Source organism: Osmerus eperlanus, chromosome 4 (assembly GCF_963692335.1).
Source record: "Osmerus eperlanus chromosome 4, fOsmEpe2.1, whole genome shotgun sequence".
Taxonomy (NCBI): domain Eukaryota; kingdom Metazoa; phylum Chordata; class Actinopteri; order Osmeriformes; family Osmeridae; genus Osmerus; species Osmerus eperlanus.
The window spans coordinates 9,243,536-9,270,711 of NC_085021.1; the positions used below are offsets into that span (position 1 = coordinate 9,243,536).

Here is a 27,176-nt window from a genome sequence, read left to right on the forward strand (position 1 = left end):
TGACGCCCCAAACTCATAGATAGGCTTTGCTTTCTCATCGAGCTGGCTTTAGATGTGCTCACTTAAAAAAAGTGGCAAAAGGAAACCCTGGCAGACTAAGGCTATATTCATGTTGTTTTCTTTGCCTCCATCTTGGATCCACGTTTTTGACTGGGATCAACAGGGAGAGTTTTTCCATCCTCACCAGACAATCCCCATCATTAAAGGGCAGCGGGACTTCTCCACTGTTGCTGTGCCTCGGGCTGTCCTCTCAATGGGCCAGCTTCAACGTGGCTGCAAAACCAGGATCTTCTTTTAAAGATGCTGTGAAGCAGAACTGAAAATGAGTTTTACTTTCATCACACCATAGAAGAATGTGTTGTTAACTACCCATCCAAATTTTAATGAAAGAAAACACAGACAAGTATGTTAATTAGGCTTTGAAATCGTGAGAAAATCAGTCTTCTCTGCTTGATACTGGGAGGGGGGGGGGGGGGGGACGTGTCGCCTGAAGGAGCTGAAGCTCTGCCCCCTCGAATTTATTGAATTTAGCAACAACAGCAACAACTAGCTAAATCAATTGCAGATATCAGAACAGACCTACCTGCAGTCTCTGAGTGTTTTATGTGTTAATTACTTTGTATTTGCATTGTACCAGCTGAGTAACAGAATGCAGGTTATATAAACAGTCTGTGATCTGACGTAGATAGGTGGCTGTGACGTAGATAGGTTGGGTTTTGCCCCGCCTAAACAAAACCTGAGCTGAAAACGGGTGAGAAACTATTCAACGGTCTAACTGAGACGTTTTAGAGCTTTGCACATGCTTTCAGCAAATCATGGAATTTGCTTTACAGCATCTTTAAGTGTGACTGCTTTGGAATAGAAGTGAAAAGTTAGAGGAGGAGTGAAATACAGTTTTGTGTCAGGACTCTTCAGTTGGATGCTGTACATCTACACTGTTTGCTATAGTTCTGTGTGTTGGGGAAAGACTATACTTGTGTCCCATGACTGTGTAGTCCAGGACAGTGGCAGTGTGTCCATCTGACCGTGTCTCAGCTGTGTGTGTGTGTGTGTGTGTGACACATGCTCCTTTCATCCATCCACTGGATAGGAACTCCTTATCCCCTATATTAGTTCTCTCTCTGCTCTCTTCAGGGATGGAGTGATGACAGCCATGTCTAGTGTCTGTGTCAAGCAGTGTGACAGGCTGAAGTAGCTGGAACAGTCATTTGGGGCTGGTTGAAGCTTTTTTACAAGTTTTTTGTGTGTTGGTGTGCGTGTGTGCATGCATGTATTATCATACATGCTTATGTTACATGTTACTGTATGTGTGTGTTTGTGCAATTCACACCCTCTGGATAGAAGAACACACATCAAGAATCCCACCCACTATGCTTCTTTACTGGGCCACCTAATGACATATCTCACTGTGACTCACCAATTTATACAGATTTAGCCCAAACACAGCACTTTATTGGATTTGTTGATGTCTTGGAATACACAGCAGAGGTCTTGAAGCAACAAACCGAAGCCTGGAAACCAACCAAAGAAGCCAAATAACAACGAATCAAGACCAGCTCCAGAAGTCCAGCTCCAGAAATACATGCTCGCTCATTTCCGTGTTGTTATTGTAGTCCAAAGTCAAATTCAGACATAGGAAACCTGCTCGATAGGAGGATGTGTTTGTGTGCGAGGTCCGCCAGTGCTGTGTCCGTATCTGTGTCGTCTTATCCCTGTGTAGGTGTTGAAGTATGGGAACGAGTCGGGGAGTGGAACACATCCTGTCTCTTCGCATTGGCTTCTCTGTGAGGGACTGAGAGCAAGAGAGAGGAAGAGCAAGAGAGAGGAGGATAAAGAGAGCGAGAGAGCGCAAGAGAGAGAGAGAGTCTTCTGAAGCAGCTCTGGCTTCAAGACAGGTCAACCTTGAGAGCGGTGTGGAGTCGCAAGCTATACATTCCATGACTGCGGATTGCTTTCTGCTCGCCATGTCTCTGCAACACTTGGCCCCTCATGATCATCCTCATCTTCCTCATCATCCTCATCCTCTGCTGTGGAGCTGGACTGGGCCTGTCTGTGTGACTACACCTGTCTGTGTGATGGGCCTGTCTGTGTGACTGGGCCTGTCTGTGTGACTAAGCCTGTCTGTGTGACTAGACCTGTCTGTGTGACTGCTCCTGTCTGTGTGACTAGACCTGTCTGTGTGACTAGACCTGTCTGTGTGACTGGCCCATCTGATGGCTCCCTCCTCTTTCTGTCATCCACCTCATGCGACCTGAAACCTGCTCTCAAGCCTTGTCTTCCTACCTCCCTCTGTTGTTCTCTCTCTCTGTCTTTCTGTTTCTCTCTCGCTCTCTTTGCTCCGTGGCAAGTGTGAGACTTGTGCAAAGACTCTTCTCCTTTAAAAAAAAAAAAGTCCTATGGTTTTGGGGCTGAGCTGCCCTCTTTGTGTGTTTCTGTTCTTCATTTCCTCTCTCTCTCTCCCCCTCTCTCTCCCCCCCCCCTCTCTCTCTTGTTATTTCTTCCATAGCAGTCAGTCTTACACTTCCCCTTTCATTTGCTCTTTCCAACCCCTTTTGTGTAAGTGTTTGATTTGTGTGTGAGAGAACTGGAGAGAGACGGGGGTGTGAAGGGAGAATGTGTAAATGTGTCTTCTGCCTTGAGAATCCCAAACTGCTGGTAAAAAAGGGTTAGCCACAGAGCAATGATGGACTCAAACAGCAATCTAATAAACAAACATGCGTATCTCTTCATCTCACGTTCTGTCCAGTCTCATTTCATGACTGGCTCTATGCCTGTGTGCCAACAATGAAGCATTCATTATTTTGATAGATAATGGTGATGGTGAAACCAGTTGGTCTTGTTGGACAGTAGTGAATTGGTCTCCTCTTACTTCCCGGCCTTGGTGATTCCGGGAAGTAAAAATATTGTCCCTGTCCACCGGCTGTTGTGCTTAATAATGTGGTATTGGGTGGTACAATAAATGAACTGCTCAAATGTCAAACAACAGGAATTGCAAGTCTTATCAAAACATAGCAAACAAAGCAACGCATTCACCAGTCTCAGACCAACTGCAGGTCAAACAAGAACCTCCCTCGCAAAGCAAAGGTTGTGGGCAGAATGGCACAGTCACAGTCACAGTCACAAGCACCAAACATTTTTGTTGAGTTTTCTAATCCAAATCTATTTCTCCGTCCAAAATTGATTGTCCTCAGTGCTGCCCAAAGCTTTTTTGGAAGTATGTATTTTCTGGCTTCTTTCTTAAATACAGGAAGTAGAAGATTGTATCATTGGAGTAGCGGGTGAAATGAAATTAGCTTAATTGGGTTACATAGCTACAATTATCCAATCCCTCGAAGAAACATCCTTTCCTTGTCTCTGAAAGGCTAAAGAGACAGCCCTGCTTCACCCTTTCCAACCTTACAACACACACACACACACACACACACACACACACACATTTACACCACCTCAGGCAGTTACTGTTGGTATATCAATACAGTTGGTTGTTTGATGTGCTTTAATGTGTTCTTTTTTAAGACCCTCTTTGGAGCTCAGTCCAACTTTGCACATTACAGGTCCAGTTAATATTACTTTCAGAGTTGCATCTTATTTGAAATATCTCTCAGTATCTCTCAGTGACTGAGTGACATGTACTGCAGCAAACCTTTCCTCTTCAGGGTCTAAAGTAATAAGAGACAGCTCTGTCTGTCGGGCCTGTCACAGTCTGTGGCCTGCACAATTGAATTAGAAAAGTGAGCTCTGCTCTTTGCGATGGCCTGGGGTTCTTCCCTGATATGCAGTAGGGGGTCAAGTGATGGGTGGGGGGTCGTTCTATGGCCCTGGGCAGAGGCTGGGTCAGAGGCTGGGTCAGAGGCTGGGTCAGAGGCTGGATCAGAGGCTGGGTCAGAGGCTGGGTCAGAGGCTGGGTCAGAGGCTGGGTCAGAGGCTGGATCAGAGGCTGGATCAGAGGCAGGGTCAAAGAGGAGCACGTATGATCTTAGGCTGACATTCAGCAGCTTGTCTGTACAGAGGCCAACCGAACCTCAAATAAACCTGACTCCTACTTACTGGGATTTGTAGTCCTCACAGGTAATAGGGTCTTAAAGATGTTGAAGATACTTTATGTCAATCAGAGTGACTGCCTGGAGGCTCCACCAGCCTCTCTACTGGACTGCGTAGTCTTATCCATCCTTGTTTAAGCTGACACAAGTAAACACAAACATGCCAGGCTGGTTACCCGCAAGTGTCATCCGACTTATTTGTTATCGTCTGACAGGCCATTTAAGCAGCATTCTTACATTTCGCGGTAATCGTTTCTCAGCCTGTCTTGACAATTAGATAGACCAACTCCCATCCCTTCCAAAATGATGGAAAGAGGTTGAAAGATTGGGACTGTGTTGTAGGTAACAGCCTCACCCCTCGAGAGAAAGATGAGGAAAAGGGGGAGGATAAGGAAAGGAAGAGAGAGAGAGAATTTATAGCAAATTTGTAACCATTATAAACAGGACGCATTCCTCCTATAATGCTGGACATCTGGAATGCATGGCCTTTCTCTTCTTTCCCCACTGTGTGGGTTTTGGAAGGCGAGGCTTGTCAGCAAACCCTAATGCAGCCGTTTCTCTCTGCCCTCCCGAACGAGCAGAACACACAGCTTCTCAGGGCACCTTGTGTTGTTTTATTTTTGCCCATCAGTTTGGCTGGTTTTGTCGGAGGCTTTCAAAGCACTGGTGATTACACGGTCACCGCAGATGCGGTTTCGAAAAGGTCCAAATCCCAAGTGTTTGTTTAGGCTACGATGTCGAAGCATTAAGTCTAGCCTTTGTCTCGTCTGAGGAAGCTCAGCACCATATTATGTAAAGCTCTGCAGACAGACTCATATGAGTCATGTAAGGCACCCACAGTAGAAACAGGAGCGATTTGTGCCACAGCTCTCATGCCTCCAGTCAGTATGATTCATGTACCAACGGACAGGGCTAAATACGCCCCTCAGTGGAAAACAAATCAAAATACTTGCATGTGATATTCCACATCTATGAATCACACATCAGCAATTGAGCCTGCCTTGGGAGGAATCGTGTGAGTTGAGGCATACGCCGCCATATGCTAGCGCTACATGTGTCTGAAACACAAGGGGCTATACGTGTTAGCGGGCCTGGGCCGTGATGTGTTGAAGTTGGGGTTGGGTCAGGGGAGAGGGTGAGTTATAGCTGGGGGTTAAAGGTCAATCTGACACGCAGTATGTGGTGAGACCTCGGGGAGGGGACGCGGTGGATGTAGGCGCAAACCGGGGGTGGTGAAAAAACAGCCCTTCATGGCTCTTCAAAGAGAAACGCTGAGGCCATCCGTTTTCAGGAGGTGGGCTCACCAGCTCATAATATTGTTACACTTCCTCATCGTTTTAAAAGATTTCCAAGTTGACCTCTTTTTATGAGGCGGTGACTCATACCAGGAAGCCATTACTCCAAGTTCAGGGTCATATGACCCTTGTTTATGTTTTCAGTGGCAGACATAAAATGCTTAACTGGGACGGTCTCAAACAAATTAGAGCAATTATGTTAAACTGCTTAATTTGAGCCTCAGTAAACATTGCAGCCAGGGGCCTTTGACTTGTGCGTGGTGCTAGCTGTTTTATGGCCAGAGTTAGCTACATCTCTTTCCTCAGATAGGTCACAGGCTTCTGTAGTCAAATGTGCAACGTTGGCTTGGAGCTACAGATTTGATTTCAGCGAGTGTAAGGCGGATTTGGATGATCTCATGCAACAGGATGTTTAAAGTCAACACAGGAAGTGAGGTCATTTTGCCGCAATCCAGATTTGGTTATAAACCGTTGCTGACCTATTGGAGTCAAGGGCCTAAAAGACACTACACTGACTCTAACCCATCATCCCATGGCCACGATTAAGAAAACTAGATGACCTGTGTAAGCTAATAAAATACATTCTTCTCTCTTTGGCTTTCAGAATTCCATGAACTTGCCCCCTGACAAAGCCAGGCTCCTTCGACAGTACGACAACGAGAAGAAGTGGGACCTCATCTGTGACCAGGTTAATACCACCGTGTCATCATCACGCTCCTGTCATACCACTGTGTACATCTAACCATCCGCACCGCCATGTTTTGTAAAAACCAAATGCCTTGGGTTGATACATCAGCTGCGTGTAACTCTGTCCTCTATTGTTGTGTGTTAGGAGAGGTTCCAGGTGAAGAACCCGCCTCACACCTACATCCAGAAGCTGCGAGGGTATCTAGACCCTGGTGTCACACGCAAGGTATGTCCTCCGGCCATGACACACTCTGCTTTCTCCTGTATCTCATAGCAGCATTCTTTCAGACAATAGTGCTGTCTGACGGCCCCGCAGTCTGTCCTTAAAGCAGGCCTTATCTGCAGACAAACCTGGATGCCTCTCTCACTTTATCTCTTTGTTTGTCTCTCTTTTTTTTAATCTCTGTTGCAGAAGTTCCGCAGGCGGGTCCAGGAATCCACGAAAGTCCTGAGAGAGCTGGAGATCTCTCTGAGGACGAACCACATTGGGTGACCGACTCTCTTCCCACCTTTCAGCCTATCACATTCTGCTCTGACCTGTCCTCTAGTCTTTGCCTTCCCCATTTCAAACTCTGTGGCACTGATCAGATCCCTTTCATCACTGTCCCTCTGTCTCTATGTTCTTTGAAATGCAACGTTGTCTTGGCTACCGTCAATGGAGATCCCTCATTGTTACCCTGTTAGTTCTGGACCAGTTAAGGAAACTTTCTATAGGTACAGGGGATGCGTTGACACCTTCTTGCGTAACATAATAGCCGGCAGACTTAACTAGGAGACATGGACATAATGACAATCGCATAGGAGCCAAAGGAAACCAGCTTCTTTCTTCATTTTTCCTTTCGAGAAAGGGCCTTTCTCTGTTCTTCCTGCTCCGAGGGCCCCGGAGCCCTTCCCGGTGCCCAGATCTCTGCTCTATTGTTTTTAGACTTGCCAGCCTCCGCGGCGCTAAGTTCATGGAGGAGTCTTCACAATGCCCAGATGGTAGTCATTGTTGCAGCTCGCCCCACTCCCCTCCGTTGTGGGGAGCAGGAAGCTTTGTTGTGTACGCCAGGGGGACAGGAAGCCAGGCCGACCAGGCCGACCAGGGCCAACCCTGACGGAAAACAAAAGCACACAGACGCACATAAGCGTAGCCAGGCGCACACGTGGGGATTTCAATCAGCACAAAACCACAGATACACACCGCAAATTTGGAATTTGCACAATGCTGCAAGATAGACATGATGCAGTCCCACTCATTTACTAATATAACTGAGTCCCCTCGTTCTGCAGTTCTCTCTTTACCCCTAACCAGAGGGCCACAGGTACTCATCGTAAATATGCATAAAAGCTGACATTAAGATGAAACCAAACACAGATGAATCCAAACACAGAAGGTCTTTTCATTTTTCATAATAGCCAGGATGTGCCAAGAATAACTCGTAATATTTGTAACCTCATCAATAAAATTCCAGTTCCTATGCTTTTCCCAGAAAGACCCACGGTAGTGGACATGCAGGCTATTTTCAGAAGGCTTTGCTGTGTTGGATTAAGTGTAGCAGGGGCCTGTTTATTGCGTGTGTGTCTGAATTCTGCCCCATTCGATGTGTTATTCCTCGCATTGCCAAGACAATCTGAAATAGCATCTGGTCGGACAGGAAAAGAAAGGGGGAGACAGAGAGAGAGAGAGAGAGAGAGAGAGAGAGAGAGAGAGAGAGAGAGAGAGAGAGAGAGAAAGAGAGAAAGAGAGAGAGAGTCAGAAAGAGAGAGAGGGGGTAAGATTGAGGGAGCAAATGGGGGATGGTAGACAGGAAACTGATGTTCAAATGCTCCTCCCCCATCCCCTCTGCCCCTCTACCCTTCCACCTCTTTTCCCAATCTCTCTCTCTCTCTTTCTCTCTATCTCTCTCACTCACTATCTCTCTCTCTCTACCTTTTCTCACTCTCTTGCTCACCTCCCTTCTCCCTCTCCCTCCCTTCGTCCTTCCCTCCCACTAACTGGGCTTCCTTCCTGGCCCATCATTGGTCGAGCCAGTCTATGTTTCCAAATAGTCCAGTCTCTCAATCCAGCACTTCCTGAGACTATTCTAAGAACCTTTTACCCCAATCCTGTGCTGTGTTTTCTAAGGGGGGCTGGAGAGAGCAGGGGTCTTGGGGGGGGGGGGGGGGGGCAGACTAAATACCGTGACTGTCAGGGGTTCGACCTGAGCCCCAGTCTCTCAGCCATATGCCTTCCACATTCTTTCTCTGATCGCAATGGGAATTCCTTTGTTTGGAGTTTTTTTCTGCCCCCTGTCTCTCTCTCCCCCTGAAAACTGTGAGTTACAGAGAGGAAATCTGAAGCCGTGCTCTCTCTCGTTTAGTTTCCATTGCAGCCCTGCCAAGTTCTTTCTCCCTGTCTCCCTGTCTGGGGGAGGGTGAAAGGGGGGGGACCCCATTCTGTGCAGCCTAGCGTCCAAAAGATATAGACACCCGAATCGTTGGCCCCTTTCAAGGTCTCGGGGACGAGGATACTGTACTTAGCTCTGAGTCCCTGCGTCCCTCTCCTCTTTCTTCTCCTCCTGCTTCTCCTTCACCTTTTTCCTCTTCCTCCTCCTCATTTCCTGTCCCTCCCTATCCCCCCTCCCCTTCCTGAGCTGAGGGACAGGGCGTGTGCTGGTGAAGCTCTGCGACCTCTGACCCCTGGTCTCTGTCCCGCTCCACACAGGTGGGTCAGGGAGTTCCTCAACGATGAGAACCGAGGGCTGGACATTCTGGTCGAGTACCTCTCCTTTGCCCAGTGTGCAGTCATGTGAGTACACACACACACACTCCGACACACACACGCACACTCTAGGCTACGTAATGCACCTCCATAGGGAAAGATAGTAAGTTGGCGAAGGTGAACTGCTTTCTAGCCGTGGAAATGGGCTTTTGAATCGGTGGATCAACCTACCTTTTGAATGTGCTTGAATGTGCTTGTACTATTTGCTGCATACTTGGCCATAATGAATGTGTTGCTAGACATGATGCTGTGTGGTTAAGCACTGTTTTATGGCCAGGCTGATTTGAACTTGGCCTGTGAAGGGAGCTGAGGTGTGGTGGGTTTTTTTTCCGTTGCACTAAGCTTCACTGCGCAGCAGTCTTGCTGTGTGGTTCTAAACATAACCTTGGCTCTTTTAACAAGCTGCGTTCCAAACCTAACTTGCCCTCAACTTCGACCCCTCTCCCCTCCCCCGTCTGCCCTCCCGCCATCCCGACTGTGCTCGTCGACGTGTCCGTGTGTCCGTCCGCGGCCTCAGGTTGGATTTTGAGGGGCTGGAGACCGGAGAGGAGGGCTCTCTGGACAAGACGAAGTCCTGGAGCAGGTCCATCGAGGATCTGCACCAGAGCGTGACCCAGCCCTTCTGCAACACGCTGGTGCGCTCTGCGCGCCAGTCTGTCCTTCGGTACGTATCGCCCCCCCCCCCCCCCCCCCCCCCCTACGCTGAGCCCTGGTTATAACCGCTAGCCAGCTACGCTGCCGCGCTACGCTAACCCTGTCTGTGCCCTTAGGTTTGGTTATTGCTGTAGCATTAGAATGTCTTTTGGGGGGTGTGATGACTTTCAGCTGACAGACAAGGGCTTGATTGATAAGGAGTGGTGGAGATGGTAGCTCCTGATTAACAGAGGATGGCCCTCCTCTGGTCTCATCCTCCTCTACACCTCTCTTTATCTCTCTCTCTCTCTTTCTCTCTCTCTTGCCGTAGTTCTCTCTCTGTTAAACTCAGACTTGACCTGCTGCACCCTAGAGAGAGACAGAGAAGTTCCCTACCATCTTCCATTCTCTGCACCCGGGGCCCCCCACCCACCACCCCCACAAACACCACCACCCGCCCTTACCCTCACCCCCCCCCCTTCATCCTTCGGTCCCTTCATACATACTGTATGTGTTTCTCCTGTCCTGGCCCAGATTACAGCCAGCTGTGCTGGGCTACACATCTGGAATGCATGTTTCTCTTCTCTCTTTCCCTCTCTTTCTCTCTCTCTCTCCCCTCCCCCCTTTTTTTCCTCTCTCTCTCTTTCTCTCTCTCCATCTCTCTACCCTCTTCACACATTACACACAGTGAGGAGAGCAACAGAAGGCTGGATAGAGGGGTATGATTGAAAGATCCAAGGTTGAAAAGCATAAACATGACGTCCTTAGACTCAGACTGATGACTTGGAGATTAGGATGCTGTACTTTCAGTGTGATACAGCGGAAGGTAAAAGATGTTCGACGACATGAAGCTGGTGATAAGCGAGCGAAAGGGGGGGAAATGTGGTGAGAATGCGCAGTTAAGAGAGTGAAATGGAGACAGAAAGAGACACCACGATGGAGAGTTTACAGAGAACAAATAATGGGTTTATTATTGTGCCACAGAAGCTGTGAGTGTATGTGTGTGTGTGCATGTGTGGGTGTGCATGGGTGTGTTTGTATAGACCGTACGTGTGTGCATGATGAGCCGACCTCAATCTGGTGATAGGCTGTCAGGAAACCATCGGCTTCAACTTCCAGTGTGTGCATGTGTGACCACACATCCCTTTCACGTTCTACTCTTTCTGCCAGATCCCTGACACACTTTGTAGCTCGGTGCACAAACCCCACAGTCACATGGGAGGCAGACACACACACTGTGTAGCTCGCTGAATCCAAGTCTTACTTCCTAGTCTCCACCTCTTGCAACAAAATATTCTTTTTATGGTGTATGACCTTCAGACACTGGCCTCGGTGTGCCATTATAAGTGAATGTTGGAAATGTTTCTGTATTGTTCACCTTTGCCCCCCATTGCAGCTACGGCAACAACACAGCAACAAACAGCAAAACCATCAAGAACTCCCGGCTGGTCAGTCAGAAGGATGACGTGCATGTGTGCATCATGTGTTTAAGAGCAATCATGAACTATCAGGTATTAAACACTCACATGGTTTGTCCCATTCTTTAGAAAGAGCACAGAACATTCTAGAATGTGTCCCAGTCTATATGGTTCGTGTGTACAGGTCATAAGGAATAAGATGCATCTTGTCAAATTACGTTTCCTCCGAGGGGGAAAAAGTGCGATGATGTCATGCTTCTAGTGTCACCTGAGATGGGGTGAATGGATGTTCATGTGCAGAGACCGACAAACACTTTTTTTTGCAGCAGCACCACATCCTGTTCTACCTCCCTTTCATTTCACTTCCTGTTCTCTGTGTTTAACCTCTCTCCCCAGTATGGCTTCAACATGGTCATGTCACACGCACACGGGGTCAACGAGATTGCGCTCAGCTTGAACAACAAGAACTCACGGTAAACAAAAAGGTGTTTTAGAGGTGACCTTCCTTCTCGCCAATCACACGAGCAGAGGATTGGAAATGGGATTGGAAACAGCCTCCAGTTCCTATGTGTGTAACTGATATCCCACATTGTTGAGGTCCCTCCTCCACTGTAATTATCCTGTCTAATAATGCATAGAAAGTACTCGCCCACCCTCTCCCATAAGAAATGCTATGTCTGCATGGCTTCAGAAGGCTTAAGGTTGGGTCAAAGAATGGAGGAAACCCTTAAGTTCATGTGATCCTCCCTCCATTCATTCTCCATGGGGCTCAGCCTTGTCTCTGATGTGGCGGATCAGAGCTGTGCAGTCAGCCTGTTACGGGAGTGTTTACAGCGGGGAGATTAGTGGTAAACCTTGGGATCTGATCACCTGCTAATGAGACTAGGGAGGCCAAGCACTTGAAAAGACGTGAAAAGCCTTTTCCCTGTGTGAGTGGGGCCCTGAACGTATGGATTAGGGATTAAAGTTTCAACTTTATGATTCTTACATCATTATCTACATAGACCTTCACATGGCACGTTACGCAGATCCTTTATAGTGTCCATTTTGTTTGAGAATGCGTTGTTACTAAGGTAGTCGAATGTACGGAGCCTGGACTTAGTGACTTTGAACAGTTTGGATGTTCATGTGTGTGTCTTTGTGTGCTGTGTGCCAACAGGACAAAAGCCCTGGTCCTGGAGCTTCTAGCTGCTGTGTGTCTAGTCAGAGGAGGTCACGAGATCATCCTTTCAGCGTTTGACAACTTCAAAGAGGTGCGGTATACCCTCAGGCTAATCCAGCCACCAAATCCCAATGATGACATCAACAAGTCCATCCCAAAAGCACACGTTTTTCAGCCTCCGAACCGCTGCAGCGCCGCATTGTTTACTATGGCGCCTTTCCAAAATGTTGTCAACTCTGTGAGAACTCAAATATATCCTGTCAACTCATAAAATGGCACAGTCATTTCCCCCCGACTCCAATGGGGTGCATTAGCGCATGAAGGGGCCCAGTGTAGAGAGGAGTGAAGATTGAGGAGCTGTGGGGATTCTAGCATGCAGAGGGTGTAAGCAGAACCCTACAGTGGTCGCTCCAAGGCTATTAGGCTCATTAAGGCACCAGATGTGAGTGAGGTGACCATGGCCAGTGATAAGAATCTATTCCCCTGGCAGGGGCCAGTGGACCACAAAGGTTTTCTTAGCCTCCTCATTTCTGCCCACATATTCATCTAAATACCGGAACAAGCCAATTACTCAGCAATCCTAGCCCCGAAAAGCTATGATGGCTAATCAATTGGCTAGTCAAAACAATGTGGGTGCCACCACTGCACAGTGGTATTTCTAGAACGCTACTGTAATTCACAATGACTGTTCTCTATGAGACTTTTCAAGACAGCCATCAATTCCAGTTTGTCTTTTTTTTTCACCACATTTGAGTTGTGTTAATTGCGAAATAGCATCTTGCGGCCATCATATGGGGATCTAGTAGGAGGATGTGGTATTTTCCATTTATTAAATACTTTTTTTTTAGGTTGAGAACATTTTGTTTGTTTTCCTTCTCTCTTTCTCTCCAGCTTGTTTGTGTGGGAGTCTGGAGAGATCTCTATCCCTTTGCCTTATTTTGACTCACTCTCCTTCCCATGAACTCCTATCATTAGGAAACATTCTCACTGCTAAGCGAGTGTGTTGACCTCAGCTTACGTACTTGTCAATGTTCATTTTAACCCGAGGCTGTGCTGTTCATCATAGCAGCTCTGTATTGTACATTTAGCATGGGGGAGTCAGGTGGCTGAGCGGTGAGGGAATCGGGCTAGTAATCCGAAGGTTGCCAGTTCGATTCCCGGCCGTGCCAACTGAAGTTGTGTCCTTGGCCAAGGCACTTCACCCTACTTGCCTCGGGGGAATGTCCCTGTACTTACTGTAAGTCGCTCTGGATAAGAGCGTCTGCTAAATGACTAAATGTAAATGTAGCATAAAGCAAGAGAAATCAGGTGCTGAGGTAGTACAGATGTTAACATTTCTGCAATGAATCGTTACCAATTGTAGAGGAATGGTAGTACCTTTATGACTTATGTTTGACTGGCTCTGCAAATCACAAACACATGTTTTCCAAGTGCATCGCTCCTGTACTTTCATGGACTTTGCATTTCAGGTGTGCAAAGAGAAGCATCGCTTTGAGAAGCTGATGGACTACTTCCGGTGTGAGGATGGAAACATTGACTTCATGGTAAAGGCACTGAGTCTCCTGTCATGACTGGGATCATCTATCTGGCTGTGCAGGCAAGTTCACAGAAACCCAATCCTTCTGTCTGTCCCCTAGGTTGCTTGCATGCAGTTCATCAACATCGTCGTACACTCGGTAGAAGACATGAACTTCAGGGTTCACCTGCAATATGAGTTTACCAAGCTGGGACTGGATGACTACCTGGAGGTAAGCAGGCCATACTCTGTAAACCGACACCTTGACCAAGATGTAGACATGCCAGGAACATTACGCTCTGCCGCAAAGCTAGAACTTTGAAAGATTGATTTGAGCCTGTCCTCCCTTGCAGAAATCCAAACACACAGAGAGCGATAAGCTGTCCGTGCAGATCCAGGCCTATCTGGACAATGTGTTTGACGTGGGCGGGCTCCTGGAGGATGCAGAGACTAAGAATGTGGCCCTGGAGAAGGTGGATGAACTGGAGGAGCACCTATCCCACGTAAGAACTTCATGAACTAAACTATGGACTTTTGGACCCTGGTCATTTTGAATTACTCTCCAAACAGTTGTATCTGTATCGCTACAGTGTGAATTCAGTTTAAAAACTCATTAGTTATCGGCAGATGCCACACTATCCCACACAGCAGTGCAGAACTGAAAAGGTTGCATAAAAAGGTCACGGACATACTGTCATTCTTGGAATATTCGAACAAACCGTGCTTTCATGAGGCATGGCATCTAGGGGAAGGATGAGGACAGACAAGTCCCAAGAATTCCTCTGAAACCTGTTATCAGTCCTAATGCAAAAGTGAAAGTTGTGTCAGCCAGTTTCATGCTGTGTCATGCTGTTTTCCTGGGGTTCAATCTAATTTCTTATTAATGCAGCAGAGATCTGAGTAGTCAGAGTGGGTCTGGGAGAGATGCCCGTTCTGGTGGATTCTGGATCGATACGTGAATCTTCCTGCCCCTCTGTCTCTATTCCTCCGCTACTCTCTTTCCGTTGACTATCCGGGCATGCTGTGGATCTCTCGTCCTCCTGACTGCAGGTGACGGAGAAGCTCCTGGACGTGGAGAACGAGACGGTGATGAAGGTGGCCGACCTGGAGAAGCTGCTGCTTCAGAAGGACAAGGACCTGCAGATCATCAGGGTGAGCTGGCCGTCACCACAGTGCACATTCACATCCGCACAGCGTTGACTCTCATTCATCAACGACGACTGCGTCTCTGCTCATCATCTCAATAATGTAGACGTGATCCCAAAAGGCTTTGTAGTCCTATCGATCAGCAGGAAACGGGATAAAAACCGTCTGGATTGTGATGTTTTGGTTGTTGTTGGGGCGTTGTGCTCTCTGCCTCCCCCTGGTGCTGGTGCAGGAGACGTACGAGTCCACCAACACCCAGGTCAACACCCTGCGCAGGGTGATCAAGGAGAAGGACGCCGCCTACCAGAGGCACTTCAACATCGAGAAGCGCCTGCTGGAGCTGGAGCAGCAGGGGACCATCCGCCTCCGCAAGAAGCCCGACGGGGACATCGCCATCGAGCCCCTGGTGGGGGGCGGAGGGGGGGGCAGTGGCCCTGGGGTTCCCCCGGGGGATGTCGGGCACTTTTCGTTCGGGGCCGCGGCCGGTCTGACTGGTCCGGTCGGACCAGGGGGGCCTGAGGCCGGCCTTCCCTCAGCCACGGAGGCCCCTCCACCCCCACCACCTCCACCTCCTCCCCCTCCGCCTCTCCCCTCAGCTTCAGGTACCGGTTCATGACTTACTGCCTGGGTATACATCGTGTCAGATAGTGGAAGTCGGTAGACGGTAGGGACACAGGGTTACGGATGAGGTCACGTCTATTTTCAGTGATCCTCTGAGCTCAGCTAGGTGATGGGTCATAGCAGGGCCCCGCCAGTCGAGACAGGAAAAGGAAATTTAAAGGGTGTTTCCTCTGAGTTTGGGTACAGAATCTATGCATACACAGGGAAACAGCTGGGTGGACAGCCATCGCAGGCTAACATTGTGAATGGTGGTCCAATGTTTGTCAGACTGATTTTGCTTTACTGAATACCAAGTAATGATGTGTTTAATGAATCTCAGGAGAGAATGCACCGATGCCCCCACCACCACCTCCTCTGGCCCCACCCTTACCAGGAACCTCACCCTCTGTCATCCTCAGCTTGGGCCTGTCTGGTAAGAGTCAGGAGTTGTCATGTTCAACATAGCACACCACGACAACATTTAGTTTCTACCTGCATAACATGTACTGTGTTGGTGCGCAGTTATCAGGATCAAGAAGCCAATCAAGACCAAGTTCCGTCTGCCTGTGTTCAACTGGACCGCTCTGAAACCCAACCAGATCAACGGCACTGTCTTCCATGAGATTGATGATGAGCGCGTACTAGAGGTGAGTCCAATGGAGCTTAGTTGATCAGGCGTTTTCTGTGGCTGGGCCAAAGCTTTGGAATGCTCTCCCTTATCATGTGAGGTCTGCTCCTTCATTGGATATTTTTAAATCTACTCTAAAAACACATTTTTATTCTTTAGCTTTTAGAAACTTTTAATAGTTGTTTCATAGCGTAGTTCTGCTATGCACAATGTACAGCACTTTGGATCAATTTGTATTGTGTTAAATGTGCTTTATAAATAAAGGTTGTTGTTGTTGTAGTTACTGTGCGAACTCCTTATATCACACACACGTCACACAAATTTTAGACATGAATCGTAAGACCACAACATGGAAATGAGGATATCATTTGAAAACTAACATTGGGTTAACCGTGTGTCCTGTGTGTGTGTGTGTGTGTGTGTGTGTGTGTTGTGTGTGTGAAGGAGCTGGACCTGGAGAAGTTTGAAGAGCTGTTCAAGACCAGAGCCCAGGGTCCCATAGTGGACTTTACCTGCACTAAGAGCAAGGTGTCCCAGAAGGCTGTCAACAAGATCAACCTGCTGGACGCCAACCGCTCCAAAAACCTGGCCATCACGCTCCGCAAAGCCCACAAGAGCACGGAGGAGATCTGCAAAGCCATCGAGAAGTACGTTCCATCTCTGATCTCAGGATCACGTAGTTACCCCCTCACTGTTTTTCAGCGAGAATCGTGAATGACGAGGGAGAGTGACGATTCATCTGGGGTCCGCAGGTTCGACTTGAAGGCCCTGCCGGTGGACTTCATGGAGTGCCTGATGCGTTTCCTGCCCACGGAGACGGAGACCAAGATGATGCGTCAGTACGAGCGGGAGCGCCGCCCCGTGGACCAGCTGGCCGAGGAGGACCGCTTCATGCTGCACTTCAGCAAGATCGAGAGGCTCACCCAGCGCATGAACATCATCACCTTCGTGGGAAACTTCTCGGACAGCGTCAACATGCTCACCCCCCAGCTCAACGCCATCATCGCCGCGTCCGCCTCCGTCAAGTCCTCGCCAAAGCTGAAGAGAATGCTCGAGGTGAGGGTTTGTTTCGGCCTGGTTGTGTCTTCAGGAACTTGAGAAGTCGTTTGTATGTTGAGGGTGTGAATATGAATCCGTCTGTATTTCCACAGATCATCTTAGCTTTGGGAAACTACATGAACAGCAGCAAGAGAGGCTCCGTGTATGGGTTCAAACTGCAGAGTCTCGACCTGGTAAGTTTGAGTCAAAAGGTTCACATCTCCGAGAGGTGCTTCTGTGAGTCCTCACAGTTAGTACTTCCTATTTGGTAAACAGGATTTGGTTTTTAAAGTGCTCAGCTGACGTTTCCCCTGCGTGTCTCTAATCGGAACAGCTGCTGGACACCAAGTCGACGGACAGGAAGATGACTCTGCTCCACTACATCGCTCTCACGGTGAAGGAGAAATACCCCGAGCTCACCAACTTTTTCAACGAGCTGCATTTCGTGGACAAAGCTGCAGCAGGTGTGCCGACAGACCCCATCAGGCAGCAGCAGAGATATAGAGAGAGGGGAACCCTCTATCACTCTGTATTACAACTGCATGCACCAGAGTTATGCAGCAGAATTAGGAATATGAACTCATATTGAGGAATGTGTGTGTTTTGGTGCTTTGTGCACGTGTGTGTCTGTAGTGTCATTGGAGAACGTGTTGCTGGACGTGCGGGAGCTCGGGAAGGGCATGGACCTGATCAGGCGAGAGTGCAGTCTCCATGACCACTCGGTCCTCAAGGGCTTCCTCCAGACCAGTGACACCCAGCTGGACAAGGTGCAGAAGGACGCCAAGATGGCCGAGGTACGCCCTTTTTGACCCCTCGATGAAACACAACCAGAAGCCACACGTCTCCCTTGATACGTCACATCAAAGCGCAATACACACAAACGCAGCTCGATCCCTGACGTGAGCCTGCACCGAACGTTTTTTGTCATGTTTACAAACATTGTGCCCTACCCACTCCCATTTCATCCAATCCCAGGAGGCCTTTAACAACGTGGTGAACTACTTTGGGGAGAGTTCCAAGACAACCCCTCCCTCTGTGTTCTTCCCCGTGTTTGTGCGCTTCATCAAGGCCTACAAGGTGAGGGTGAACCCCTGACTCTGTCTCCCTACTCTCTGCCATGGACCAGGTGGGGCTGTCTCTTCAGGGTCCTCTGGGAATGTCCCCAGGGTTGCTAGTCAGGGCGCTGTCTCTGTCTTCCTCCCTGCCTCTTAGTGCAGGGCAGAGAGGACTGTGTGTGTGTGTGTGTGTGTGTGTGTGTGTGTGTGTTAGCCACAGGAAGTGGTGTGGAGGCATAGGCCAAATAACAGGAAGGCCCAGCTGGGCCTGTGCTCAGAGCAGCAGCTGGGCTGTTTAGACTGGGCCTCCTGCCCCCCCTCCTTTAACCTCCTGGGCCGCCCCGCCCTGCCCCTCCACACAGCGCTCTTCCTGGGATTGTTCTGGGGCTGGATTTATGGACCCGCTTGAGGAAACGTGAAGCACAAGGATCCGTTTGCGTGTGTGTGTGCGTGTGCGTGCCTGCCTGCGTACACATGGGTGTGAATGTGTGTTTTCCTGTAGTGAAGTGTGTTCCTGACTGTCTATGTATTTTCCTGTGCGCGTGTGTTTGTGTGTGCGTGTGTGTGAGAGTGAGAGAGACAGTGACAATAGATCGATGACCGTTCATGACGCCGTGTCCTCAGCGCCAGGCCAGTTTCCTCCAGTCTAAGGGCTGGTGGTTTGTCTCTGCAGCTTGGCTCGGTTTGAGTTTGGACTGTTGGTTTGTCAAGCCGCAGTCTCCTCCCCTGAGCAGAGGCCATTTTTTCTTTGTGTTCCAGGACGCAGTGGAGGACAATGACCAGAGGAAGAGGCAGGAGGAAGCCATGCGGGAGAAGCTACTGGCACAAGAGGCCAAACAGCAGGACCCCAAGGTAGAGCGCACACATCTCAACACAAACACAATCAACCCTGCAGGAAAACACAGTGCCTGATATCAAGTTGACAGTTCAGGAGCCCTCCTCGACCCGACAGCTAAAGTTTCAGGATGTGACCCGTGTCCGCTTCCTTCCTCCTCCACCAGGTCCAGGCCCACAAGAAGAGACAGCAGCAGAACGAGCTCATCGCCGAGCTGCGTAAGAGACAGGCCAAGGACCACCGGCCGGTGTACGAGGGCAAGGACGGCACCATCGAGGACATCATCACAGGTGGGCCATGCAGGACCCCCGCTGCGAGCGCCGGCGGCCCCAGGAGGCCCGGCCCCCAGATGACCGTGGTCCTCCACTGCTCCGCCCCCCTGCAGTGCACTCTGTGCTACGTGGTCCAGAGTCAGGCCTCACCACGCCCAGACCACAGTGCACAGCAAGTCAGCGAGTCTCTGTAAATGGAGTCTGCTATGTCATTCATGGGATGGAATGGAACCAATCCTTTTTTTAGTTCATTATGTATAAAGAATAGTTTGTGTATAAAGTCCTTCAAGAGAAAAAGAGTGGGGAAAAGCTAACTGTAGGCAAAAAACTGCAACAAGCTAACAGAAGGCTCTGCTTTGGCAGTAGAAGTAAGTAGAGGAAGTAAAGGAAAAGATTGATGCTACTGAGCCCTGTACTGTTCCAGTCATTTAAATACACATGTATATAGGCAAGACATTGGATCTGTGAATGGTATCATGAGCTTCAGTCATGATGGCCCCATGCTTGGATGTTGGTGGAGGTGCAATGTGTCTTCCGTGTGGCTTCCACCTCAGGACAATCCAACTAACCATCTCACACGTGTCTCAGCCAACTGTTTTTAATCAACATCTGAATGGAGCTGAGCGTTCTCTTAACGTTGTGTTATTGATGTGAATGATGCCTCTTCTCTCCCTACTACCACCGGTTTAAAAGCCTAACGACATGGGTTTGGGGCTTATATAAACATCACATACTATAAAGCCACATACAAAAGTGTAGCTACGCTGATATTCCTGTCGTCAAAGAGAAATAAGGGGGAAGTTATGGAGAGATAGTTGTAATAAGGAGCCCCAGGTCCTCTCCTGCGGCGGCAGGATCAGGGCAGCTCCTGGATGAAGAGAGCAGCCAGCCCAGGCCAGCTTGTGTGTCAGATGTGACGTGTTGTCTTCCCTCCCCTCAGTGCTGAAGAGCGTGCCCTTCACGGCGCGCACCGCTAAGCGCGGCTCGCGGTTCTTCTGTGAGGCGAACCTCTGTGACGACTCCAACTGCTAGCCCCTCCTCCCCTGCCCCTAACGCCAAGGTTGTCCAGGTTTCTCTCGTTAAACCGCCCCCCCCTTCACATCTGACCATGCATGCGGCATGCACCCCCACTCCTCCCCTCCTCCCCCCCTCTGTCACTCCACCCACCCCTAAGACTGGTCCTCCTCCCTGTACTAACCAAGGCTGTCATTGGGGGCCAAGTGGACTGTATGATCTACCTCAAAAGTCCTCTACCTGGCATCTCAGGATAGACGTTAGCCAAACCTCTTGAGTGCTTAAACTGAGCATGCCTGATCATGTTCAAATGTGAATATATATATGTTCTGTATATATTTGGTAAAATGTGAAATGTTTGTACGCCGACGGAAGCATCTAGCATAGCATGGGCATGGAAATCAATGCTAGATGTACTCCACAGCTTGACAATATCATCGGCCATCTTAGATGTTTGCATAAAGAGGTTTGGCTAGATCTCTGGTCTGGTTTAGACAGCCTTGTTCCATATGACTAACGTGGTGGTTTTTGGTTTTCCCTTTCTAACACTGCACCATCCTTTCCTCAACCATTCCTCCTCTTTATTCTATCTACCTCTCCAGCCCAACAGAAGATTAATGACAGTATATATTTCCAGTCCTAAAGCCCGGGTAAGGAAGGCAGTCTCACGCCCCAGCCTGCTTGGCCCTGAGCTCATGTCTGCCTGTGATGTCAGCTGCTTCAGCAATGCGCTTCAGATGCAGAATACACTCCACAGCAGACACAGCTAATCTGGATGATAGTTTGACAGTGGACAATACAGAGCTTCCACTAACAGTGCTTTTGCTGCTATGACAATCAAATAGCCCCAGTTATACATTTTCTTCCGCATTTCAAATGGTCTTAGTCTCTCTTTCCCTAACGAGAAGCAGAAGTAAAAACCTCAGGCCTTTTTTTCCCCCCACCATCTGTTTTTGCCTTCCAGGAAGGACCCTCAGAGGTAGTATAGTTCCAGGTCTTTCTACTATCCATTGTTCCTACTCCTCAGGTCACCTCCATTGTCACACCCCCATTTATGTGTTGCATGTTGTTCAGTGTCAATCCCCCTCTCACCTGTCAACAGTGTCTGCCATGTTGTGTCCTTGCTAACTGTGTTTTGCGGTGTGCCAAACAGATCTGTGGTCGACAAGCTTCTCGGGGTTACATGTAGAGAAAAATCAACATGTTTACTCATAAATAATAATAGTATTATTATCACAGCCAACATTTGAGATTGTTAGGTGGGTGTTAGCCACTCTCTAGCACAGAACCTCCAAGAGCTTGTTGTCTGCCATGACTGTATTCTTATCAAACTGTTGAATGTTGTGTTGCTACTGTGTCTGTTGTCACAATTACTAAAATCCAAAAGCCTTAGATTCCATTTTCAGTAGTGCCATTCTTCCACATTTTGGTATTGAAATTCAAAGCCATAGGATGTAGTCATTCTCTGGATGATTTCTTCAATTTATTCCAATTCGTATTTTTGAAGATACAAGTGACAAAATCTCTTTGCACATAGTCATACACCATTCTTGCACCCTCACAGAAAATGACCAAATAAATTTGTTTGTTGTTACCAATTAATGTAGTCCCAAACCTGAGATTGACTCCATTATGGGACCAGAGGGTGATCCCCCTGTTAACGTGTGTCCTCCCTGTGTCTCACCCCTCTCTCCCTCACCCACTCACAGATCTCCGCAACCAGCCTTTCCTGCGAGCCGACGCCCTGATCCGGAGCGGCTGGAAGAGACCCTAAACCACTTGTTTCTACCCTCTAAACCCCCCTACCCATGTTGTAACCCCCTCCGTGGTCCCACCCACCCCTGAGGCTGCAGCTCACAAAGACTGAGAAGGGCACAGGAGTGAACCAATGACCCTTATCTCACAGGGGTATTTATTTATTTATGGAGATCCTTAATTGAGATTCTTAAGGAGCAGGTGTACTAGTAAAAGCACAGACATCAGGTGGGCTACTCTCCTCTTATTGAAAACACTCTGACACAAACACACACACACTCAGAGTTGAAGATGGAAACGGCAGTGTGTCTGCGCTGCAAGCGAGAATTGGCAGAGATCTAAGAGAGCTGTGCCAAAGACAGGCTGATCTCCCCAGACTTCTGGACACTACGGACACACGTGCCTTCCAAAGCGGATCTTCACTCCATCATCATGCCTTTCCAAACATTGTGCAATCCTAGGAAGATAGAGACTGCGAGGCCAAGCACACAGCGTGTCTCCTTAGTTCTGGAAAGGCTGTTTCACAGGATCCTCGGCTTGCCTTCACAAGACATCCTATCACAGGTTTTTAGAAAACATATTATCCTGAGTGTTGGAAGCAATTTACTGGACATACCTAGACTGAATTATGTGCCATGTTTCAGTAGAGCCTACTTTGGTCATTATCTTTCATCTAGGAGAAAGCTCATTCACTTAAGTCATTGATTTTTGTTTTGTTTCTTAAGACAAGCTAGCCAAGCCAAACTTCCTCTTGTGTCTTTCTTACTTTGCTAAAGAAGTGCCTTTTGTGTAGACAGTATTATTGTTTTGTGAATCAGCCATACTTTGTATCCTTGAAGTCTTTTGGTTCAAGATTGTATGTTTAATTGCCTTGTATTATAAAGTTTCTGCTGAATACTGTAAAGTTAATATGCAATGGATAAGAGTTAAACCCCTGAAACAATAACTTAAAAGGATTCAATTCAGTTCAGTTTTTAATTAATCTCATGTCTTTCCTAAATTCTTCTGAGTTTTTGACATTCCTTTGTGGATACCTCTCAGTTACCTCCTGGGATTTTGACTCACACTTAATCAAACCCAAGGCCACAACACCTTGGGAAAGAGCTCTGTTTATGAAGAAGAAAAAATAACTGTCAAGTTGGTCTTAACGATGTGTACCTGACAACACTTTCTGTCCCCCTGTTGGTGACACATAGGAAGTGACTAACAAACTGAATGAAGATGATTCTATAATGACTGTTACGTTTACAAGTTCCAGACGATAAACTTACCTGAAAGAGGAGGTATGCGTGCCTATTCAGAGTCCAAACATGTTTTTAAAGCTTTCTGTCTTTCAGGGTTATAAAAATGACATTTCCGTTTTTAATAGCCATCGAGGAAGCAAAATGATTGTGCACTCTAAGACTTACAATCTGTGTGTATCCATATGGCATTTCCGGTAAAGGGACAGACCATATTACACTACTTACAATGCCTTAACTTTGAATGAGATACTTTTACGGTGGACATTCTGATCATGTTAATGTACATTTCATGCAAATCATTGACTCCAAGCCTTTTGTTGTTTGTTTTTTTAAGAATGCAATTGTGCCTCTTCTTACTTGTTGTATGTCGTCTAAAAGATCATTTCCACCCCACCTCCTCCATAATAAACAGAGTATGTGACATACAAATTACAGATGTTTCCTCACCTCTGACTATAAGACCTAGAGGATGTTGAGAAACAGTAAATGTGCCTTACTGTTAAATGCATTTACAATGTATATACAGTATTTTGTATATTTTTGTCATGATATATCCAAAGATCCCTTCTGTTATCCTCGACCACCTTAAATGAAGGCCAGAACAACCATGCATTTCTACTATAAAAATCCATTTATTTTCTTATATAAAAAGAAAGAAATGAAATCATAAACCAAACGACGTGGCTGTGGGTTTTATAATCATAATTTTCTCCCCCAAAATGATTCAAATTTGACATGGATCAATGGAAAAAAATTTACAGAGCAGGAATTTGAAAAACAAAAGTCAAATGAATGAATACTGTTATAGAGAGAAGGAGTAAGCCATAGCATCATTTTATTGGAGTACTATGCGGTGTACTTATGGCAGATATGGCTGATAATCTGTGTTAGAAGCAGCATGATCGGCAGTGCGTGAGACAGGGACGCCCAGTTGACTGTCCCAGACAGATAGACAGCAAGCTAACAGAAGCCTTACATTAGCGGCAAGGCAGAGGAATTAACAGGGGGGCAATCAGAGAGCTAACAGTCCACCTCCCCCGAATGCACTTAACAATGAGTATCGGAATGAAATGACAAAGGCATGTAATTACGTACATCAAAACAAACTGAAAAAGTGAAACTCCCACAGAAGTACCATACTCTGGCTCTATACCATCTCCTGAAATGTTTTACAATCACAGACTAAGGACGAAAGCTATATGCTGTCTCTCTCAAGTTTCTTGTTCTGGTCAGAGAGAGTTCCAGAAGAGGGCAGGCCTTCACTGAGGCTTGTGTTGTGGCAGCGTCCTAAAAACGTTGTAGAAGAGTCACCGAGTGAACACCTCAGGCTTCTACTGCGATCCTGATCCTTCTGGTGCACTGAAGAACTACAACTCCCATCCAGGACAACGTCCTCTGTTTCTCCAAGGCCACAGACAGCCATCCCAGAGTCTTTACACTGGAACATCCACTTTGTTACAATCATCTTCATCCGATACATACAGACACACACACACATTCATCACTGACATGTAAGCGTAGCACAGAATTTATACAGGGACCCCCAAAAAAGTGATAAAACAATTATTGACTGCTATTCGTTATTGGTGTTTGTATTCCTGGGTATACTGTTCAAGACACATTGTTAATATGTTTATATATATGTAAATATATATATATAACTTTCGTCTGTGCAAGGAAGAAAAGACAATCACTTTGTTCATTGAGACAACAGAATGGACATCATTTCTACGATGCTGACTCCATGTGTGCATGTGCAGGTTCCTAACTCCCATGAGGCCTTGCAGCCTTGGTCTACCTCCAGAGCTCTAACAGAGGACACAGACACAAAGTGACGTAAACCAAACCAGCGTTCCATTAGCATTCATAACCAGGCGTCCAACTCGTCCCTCCATTCCCCTCTGCATCTTTCAACAAATGCTTTAGGCAGTTTTACGGAAATGGAACAATGTTTGTCTTGCCCTATACAATTCATACAAAAATAAAAAAATTAAAATTATTTCACTGTTGGTTTTCTACCACTCTATTTTTTAAATTTGCACAGAGGTAGTGGCTATATGGATGAAGAGGGGGAGGAAGAGCAGTGAAATGGTGAGGTGGGGAAAAAAAAGAGAGTTGAGTACTGTCTATAAAATGGTTCCTTTTTCATTCCGGAGGAATTATTTTCCCTATTTGTCAAAGAACAAAATATAATACTGCAATCACATACAAAAGTAGTCCTTCATTTTATACATTTTATACAGTGTTCTCACTTTCTTTCTTGTTCCTTTTTTTTTCTCCAATTGGTAAAAGGCATTTGAAGAGAGTTTGTATGCTCAGCCAATGGGGGGCAGGGCAGGGCGAGGCGCTAGGCAGAGTGCTGTCCTACGCCAGCGGGTCACTCATGTCGTCGTCGCCCTGGGAGAGCAGCTCTTTCTTCTCGTCAGTGCTGGCCAGAGAGTTGCGGCTGTTCTGGGCTCCCATGTACAGGGTGGCGTACACAGGGTTGGTGAAGTTGGTGGGCTGCAGGAGAGAGAGAGGGACATGGAGGCTCAGTCACGGGCTGAACTGTTTCTTTGTTGCCAGGTTGGTGTCTCACCCCCTCCTCTATCCCGCCTTCCTCCTCCTCCACTTCCTTCATTGCCGTGGTAACTTATTAATTTTTTTCAGTAGGTTTTTCTGCCATTTAGAGCGTTTTTAACAGCTTTTAGTCAACATGTCAAAGCATGTTTCGTGTGTCCACTTTAGCTCAATGTATTATAATGTGGGTTTCTAGGTGTGATTCCCTCTGAGGTAATCTGTTGTTACCTTCAAAGATTCAGCAGTGTGAACACCAGTGTATTTGTGTATATGTACATATGTTGTGTGTGTGTGTGTGTGTGTGTGTACCTTGTCTGGGTCCAAAGTGAAGTCTGAATCCAGGAGTTCCCCAGCATCGTCGTCAGGTTCTCCTTCGTAGATCTTGTACGCAGGGTTGCCGATCTCCACGTTCATGGACCCGTTGGTCATTCTGTGGTGCTGGAAGCCTTTAGCCCTGTGAACACACACACACACACATCCACACACAGAGAATCAGACAGTGACCTCAAAGCATACATGCTTCACAGGAAAAGGGCAACACATGAACACACACAGGAGTAGAGCCAAGAAAGCCTCTAGTCAAGCCAATAAAAAAGGGAGAAAAATCCAGCATACACCAAACGTTGACACACAGTCAACAACATTCAGTACACAACTGATGTCATGTACTCACAGACATGGAAAAGGCAACACAGAAACATGGAGAGTTGCTGTAGCAACACTGTAGTACAAATGAGCTTTGATCAAAAGGCCATTTGAACATACTCAGCAATATATTACTGTGTAAAAGTGTGTATTAAGGAGAATGCTGGATTTTCACACTGACTGCTACTGTACAATTACAGGCACAGCATTGCCACAGATAGGATAAACAATCTATTTATAGACATAAACAGGAAGAGGTATGGGAAGGGGAAAGGGAGGGGGAGACAGAACATGGCCTCTGCTGGTCTTTCAACAACCGATCTGTTATCAGGTTGTCTTAACGGGTCCCTGCGTTGCTGGGTGGGAGACCCTGCACACATCAGGAGAGAGCAGGCAGGGGACAGACAGACAGAGAGGCCAGCCAACAACTGCACCAAAACACAGTATGGTCGCTCTGATTGGACAGTAGGGAAATGGAAGGTTGCTGTGAGGAATTTAGGGCAAAGGAGACAGGTAAAAGATGGAACCCTATCAAGTTACCGCGAGTGTCGGGAACGAGATTTGCCGGGCCATAGAGACCTGGGGGACAGGAAAGAAGTGGTTATCCACAGGAGAGGGGAGGGACAGAGAAAGAGAAGGAGGAAGGTGAGAAAGAGAGAAATGGCGTGGAGTAGAGACAGCAGATGTAAAGTAAGACGAGTCCCAGGAACAAGTCATGCAAGTCTGTCTACATACCCCCGCATTCTCCTCTTGTACCACAAGATGGCGCCGACCACCAGCAGTGCCAGTAACAGCAGCAGCAGCACTGGGGTGACCACGGAGGCCGTGCCTGGGGACAGGAAGAAGAACATATTGATCAGGGTGCAGGGTCAGGAGGAGACGGGAAGGTTT

General features: G+C 47.6%; 2 protein-coding genes across 7 annotated transcripts in view; one reads left to right on the forward strand and one right to left on the reverse strand.

Moving 5' to 3' along the window:
- fmnl3 (formin-like 3) overlaps positions 1 to 23,513 on the forward strand; it is a 29,501-nt gene extending 5,988 nt beyond the window's left edge. Inside the window, exons 2-26 of one of the 6 annotated variants that reach the window (XM_062458707.1) lie at positions 5,940 to 6,023; positions 6,168 to 6,248; positions 6,435 to 6,511; positions 8,709 to 8,792; positions 9,283 to 9,429; positions 10,795 to 10,909; positions 11,213 to 11,289; positions 11,976 to 12,069; positions 13,448 to 13,522; positions 13,616 to 13,726; positions 13,848 to 13,997; positions 14,545 to 14,646; positions 14,873 to 15,242; positions 15,581 to 15,673; positions 15,763 to 15,887; positions 16,313 to 16,515; positions 16,621 to 16,924; positions 17,020 to 17,100; positions 17,241 to 17,370; positions 17,540 to 17,700; positions 17,882 to 17,983; positions 18,721 to 18,813; positions 18,963 to 19,086; positions 20,009 to 20,137; positions 21,792 to 23,513. In XM_062458707.1, coding sequence (XP_062314691.1) covers positions 5,940 to 6,023; positions 6,168 to 6,248; positions 6,435 to 6,511; positions 8,709 to 8,792; positions 9,283 to 9,429; positions 10,795 to 10,909; positions 11,213 to 11,289; positions 11,976 to 12,069; positions 13,448 to 13,522; positions 13,616 to 13,726; positions 13,848 to 13,997; positions 14,545 to 14,646; positions 14,873 to 15,242; positions 15,581 to 15,673; positions 15,763 to 15,887; positions 16,313 to 16,515; positions 16,621 to 16,924; positions 17,020 to 17,100; positions 17,241 to 17,370; positions 17,540 to 17,700; positions 17,882 to 17,983; positions 18,721 to 18,813; positions 18,963 to 19,086; positions 20,009 to 20,100 — 3,075 coding nt within the window. In that variant the 3' untranslated portion in view covers positions 20,101 to 20,137; positions 21,792 to 23,513. Of the gene's footprint in view, positions 1 to 5,939; positions 6,024 to 6,167; positions 6,249 to 6,434; positions 6,512 to 8,708; positions 8,793 to 9,282; positions 9,430 to 10,794; positions 10,910 to 11,212; positions 11,290 to 11,975; positions 12,070 to 13,447; positions 13,523 to 13,615; positions 13,727 to 13,847; positions 13,998 to 14,544; positions 14,647 to 14,872; positions 15,243 to 15,580; positions 15,674 to 15,762; positions 15,888 to 16,312; positions 16,516 to 16,620; positions 16,925 to 17,019; positions 17,101 to 17,240; positions 17,371 to 17,539; positions 17,701 to 17,881; positions 17,984 to 18,720; positions 18,814 to 18,962; positions 19,087 to 20,008; positions 20,138 to 20,684; positions 20,733 to 21,046 lie in introns of all 6 variants that reach the window. The other 5 variants (XM_062458706.1, XM_062458709.1, XM_062458705.1 and 2 more) reach the window with 5 other exon arrangements.
- Positions 23,514 to 24,593: 1,080 nt separating this feature from the next.
- The window catches only part of lrp1ab (low density lipoprotein receptor-related protein 1Ab), an 82,687-nt gene continuing 80,104 nt past the window's right edge, over positions 24,594 to 27,176 (reverse strand). Inside the window, 4 exon segments of the mRNA XM_062458704.1 lie at positions 24,594 to 25,583; positions 25,950 to 26,094; positions 26,826 to 26,864; positions 27,021 to 27,114. Coding sequence (XP_062314688.1) covers positions 25,446 to 25,583; positions 25,950 to 26,094; positions 26,826 to 26,864; positions 27,021 to 27,114 — 416 coding nt within the window. The 3' untranslated portion in view covers positions 24,594 to 25,445.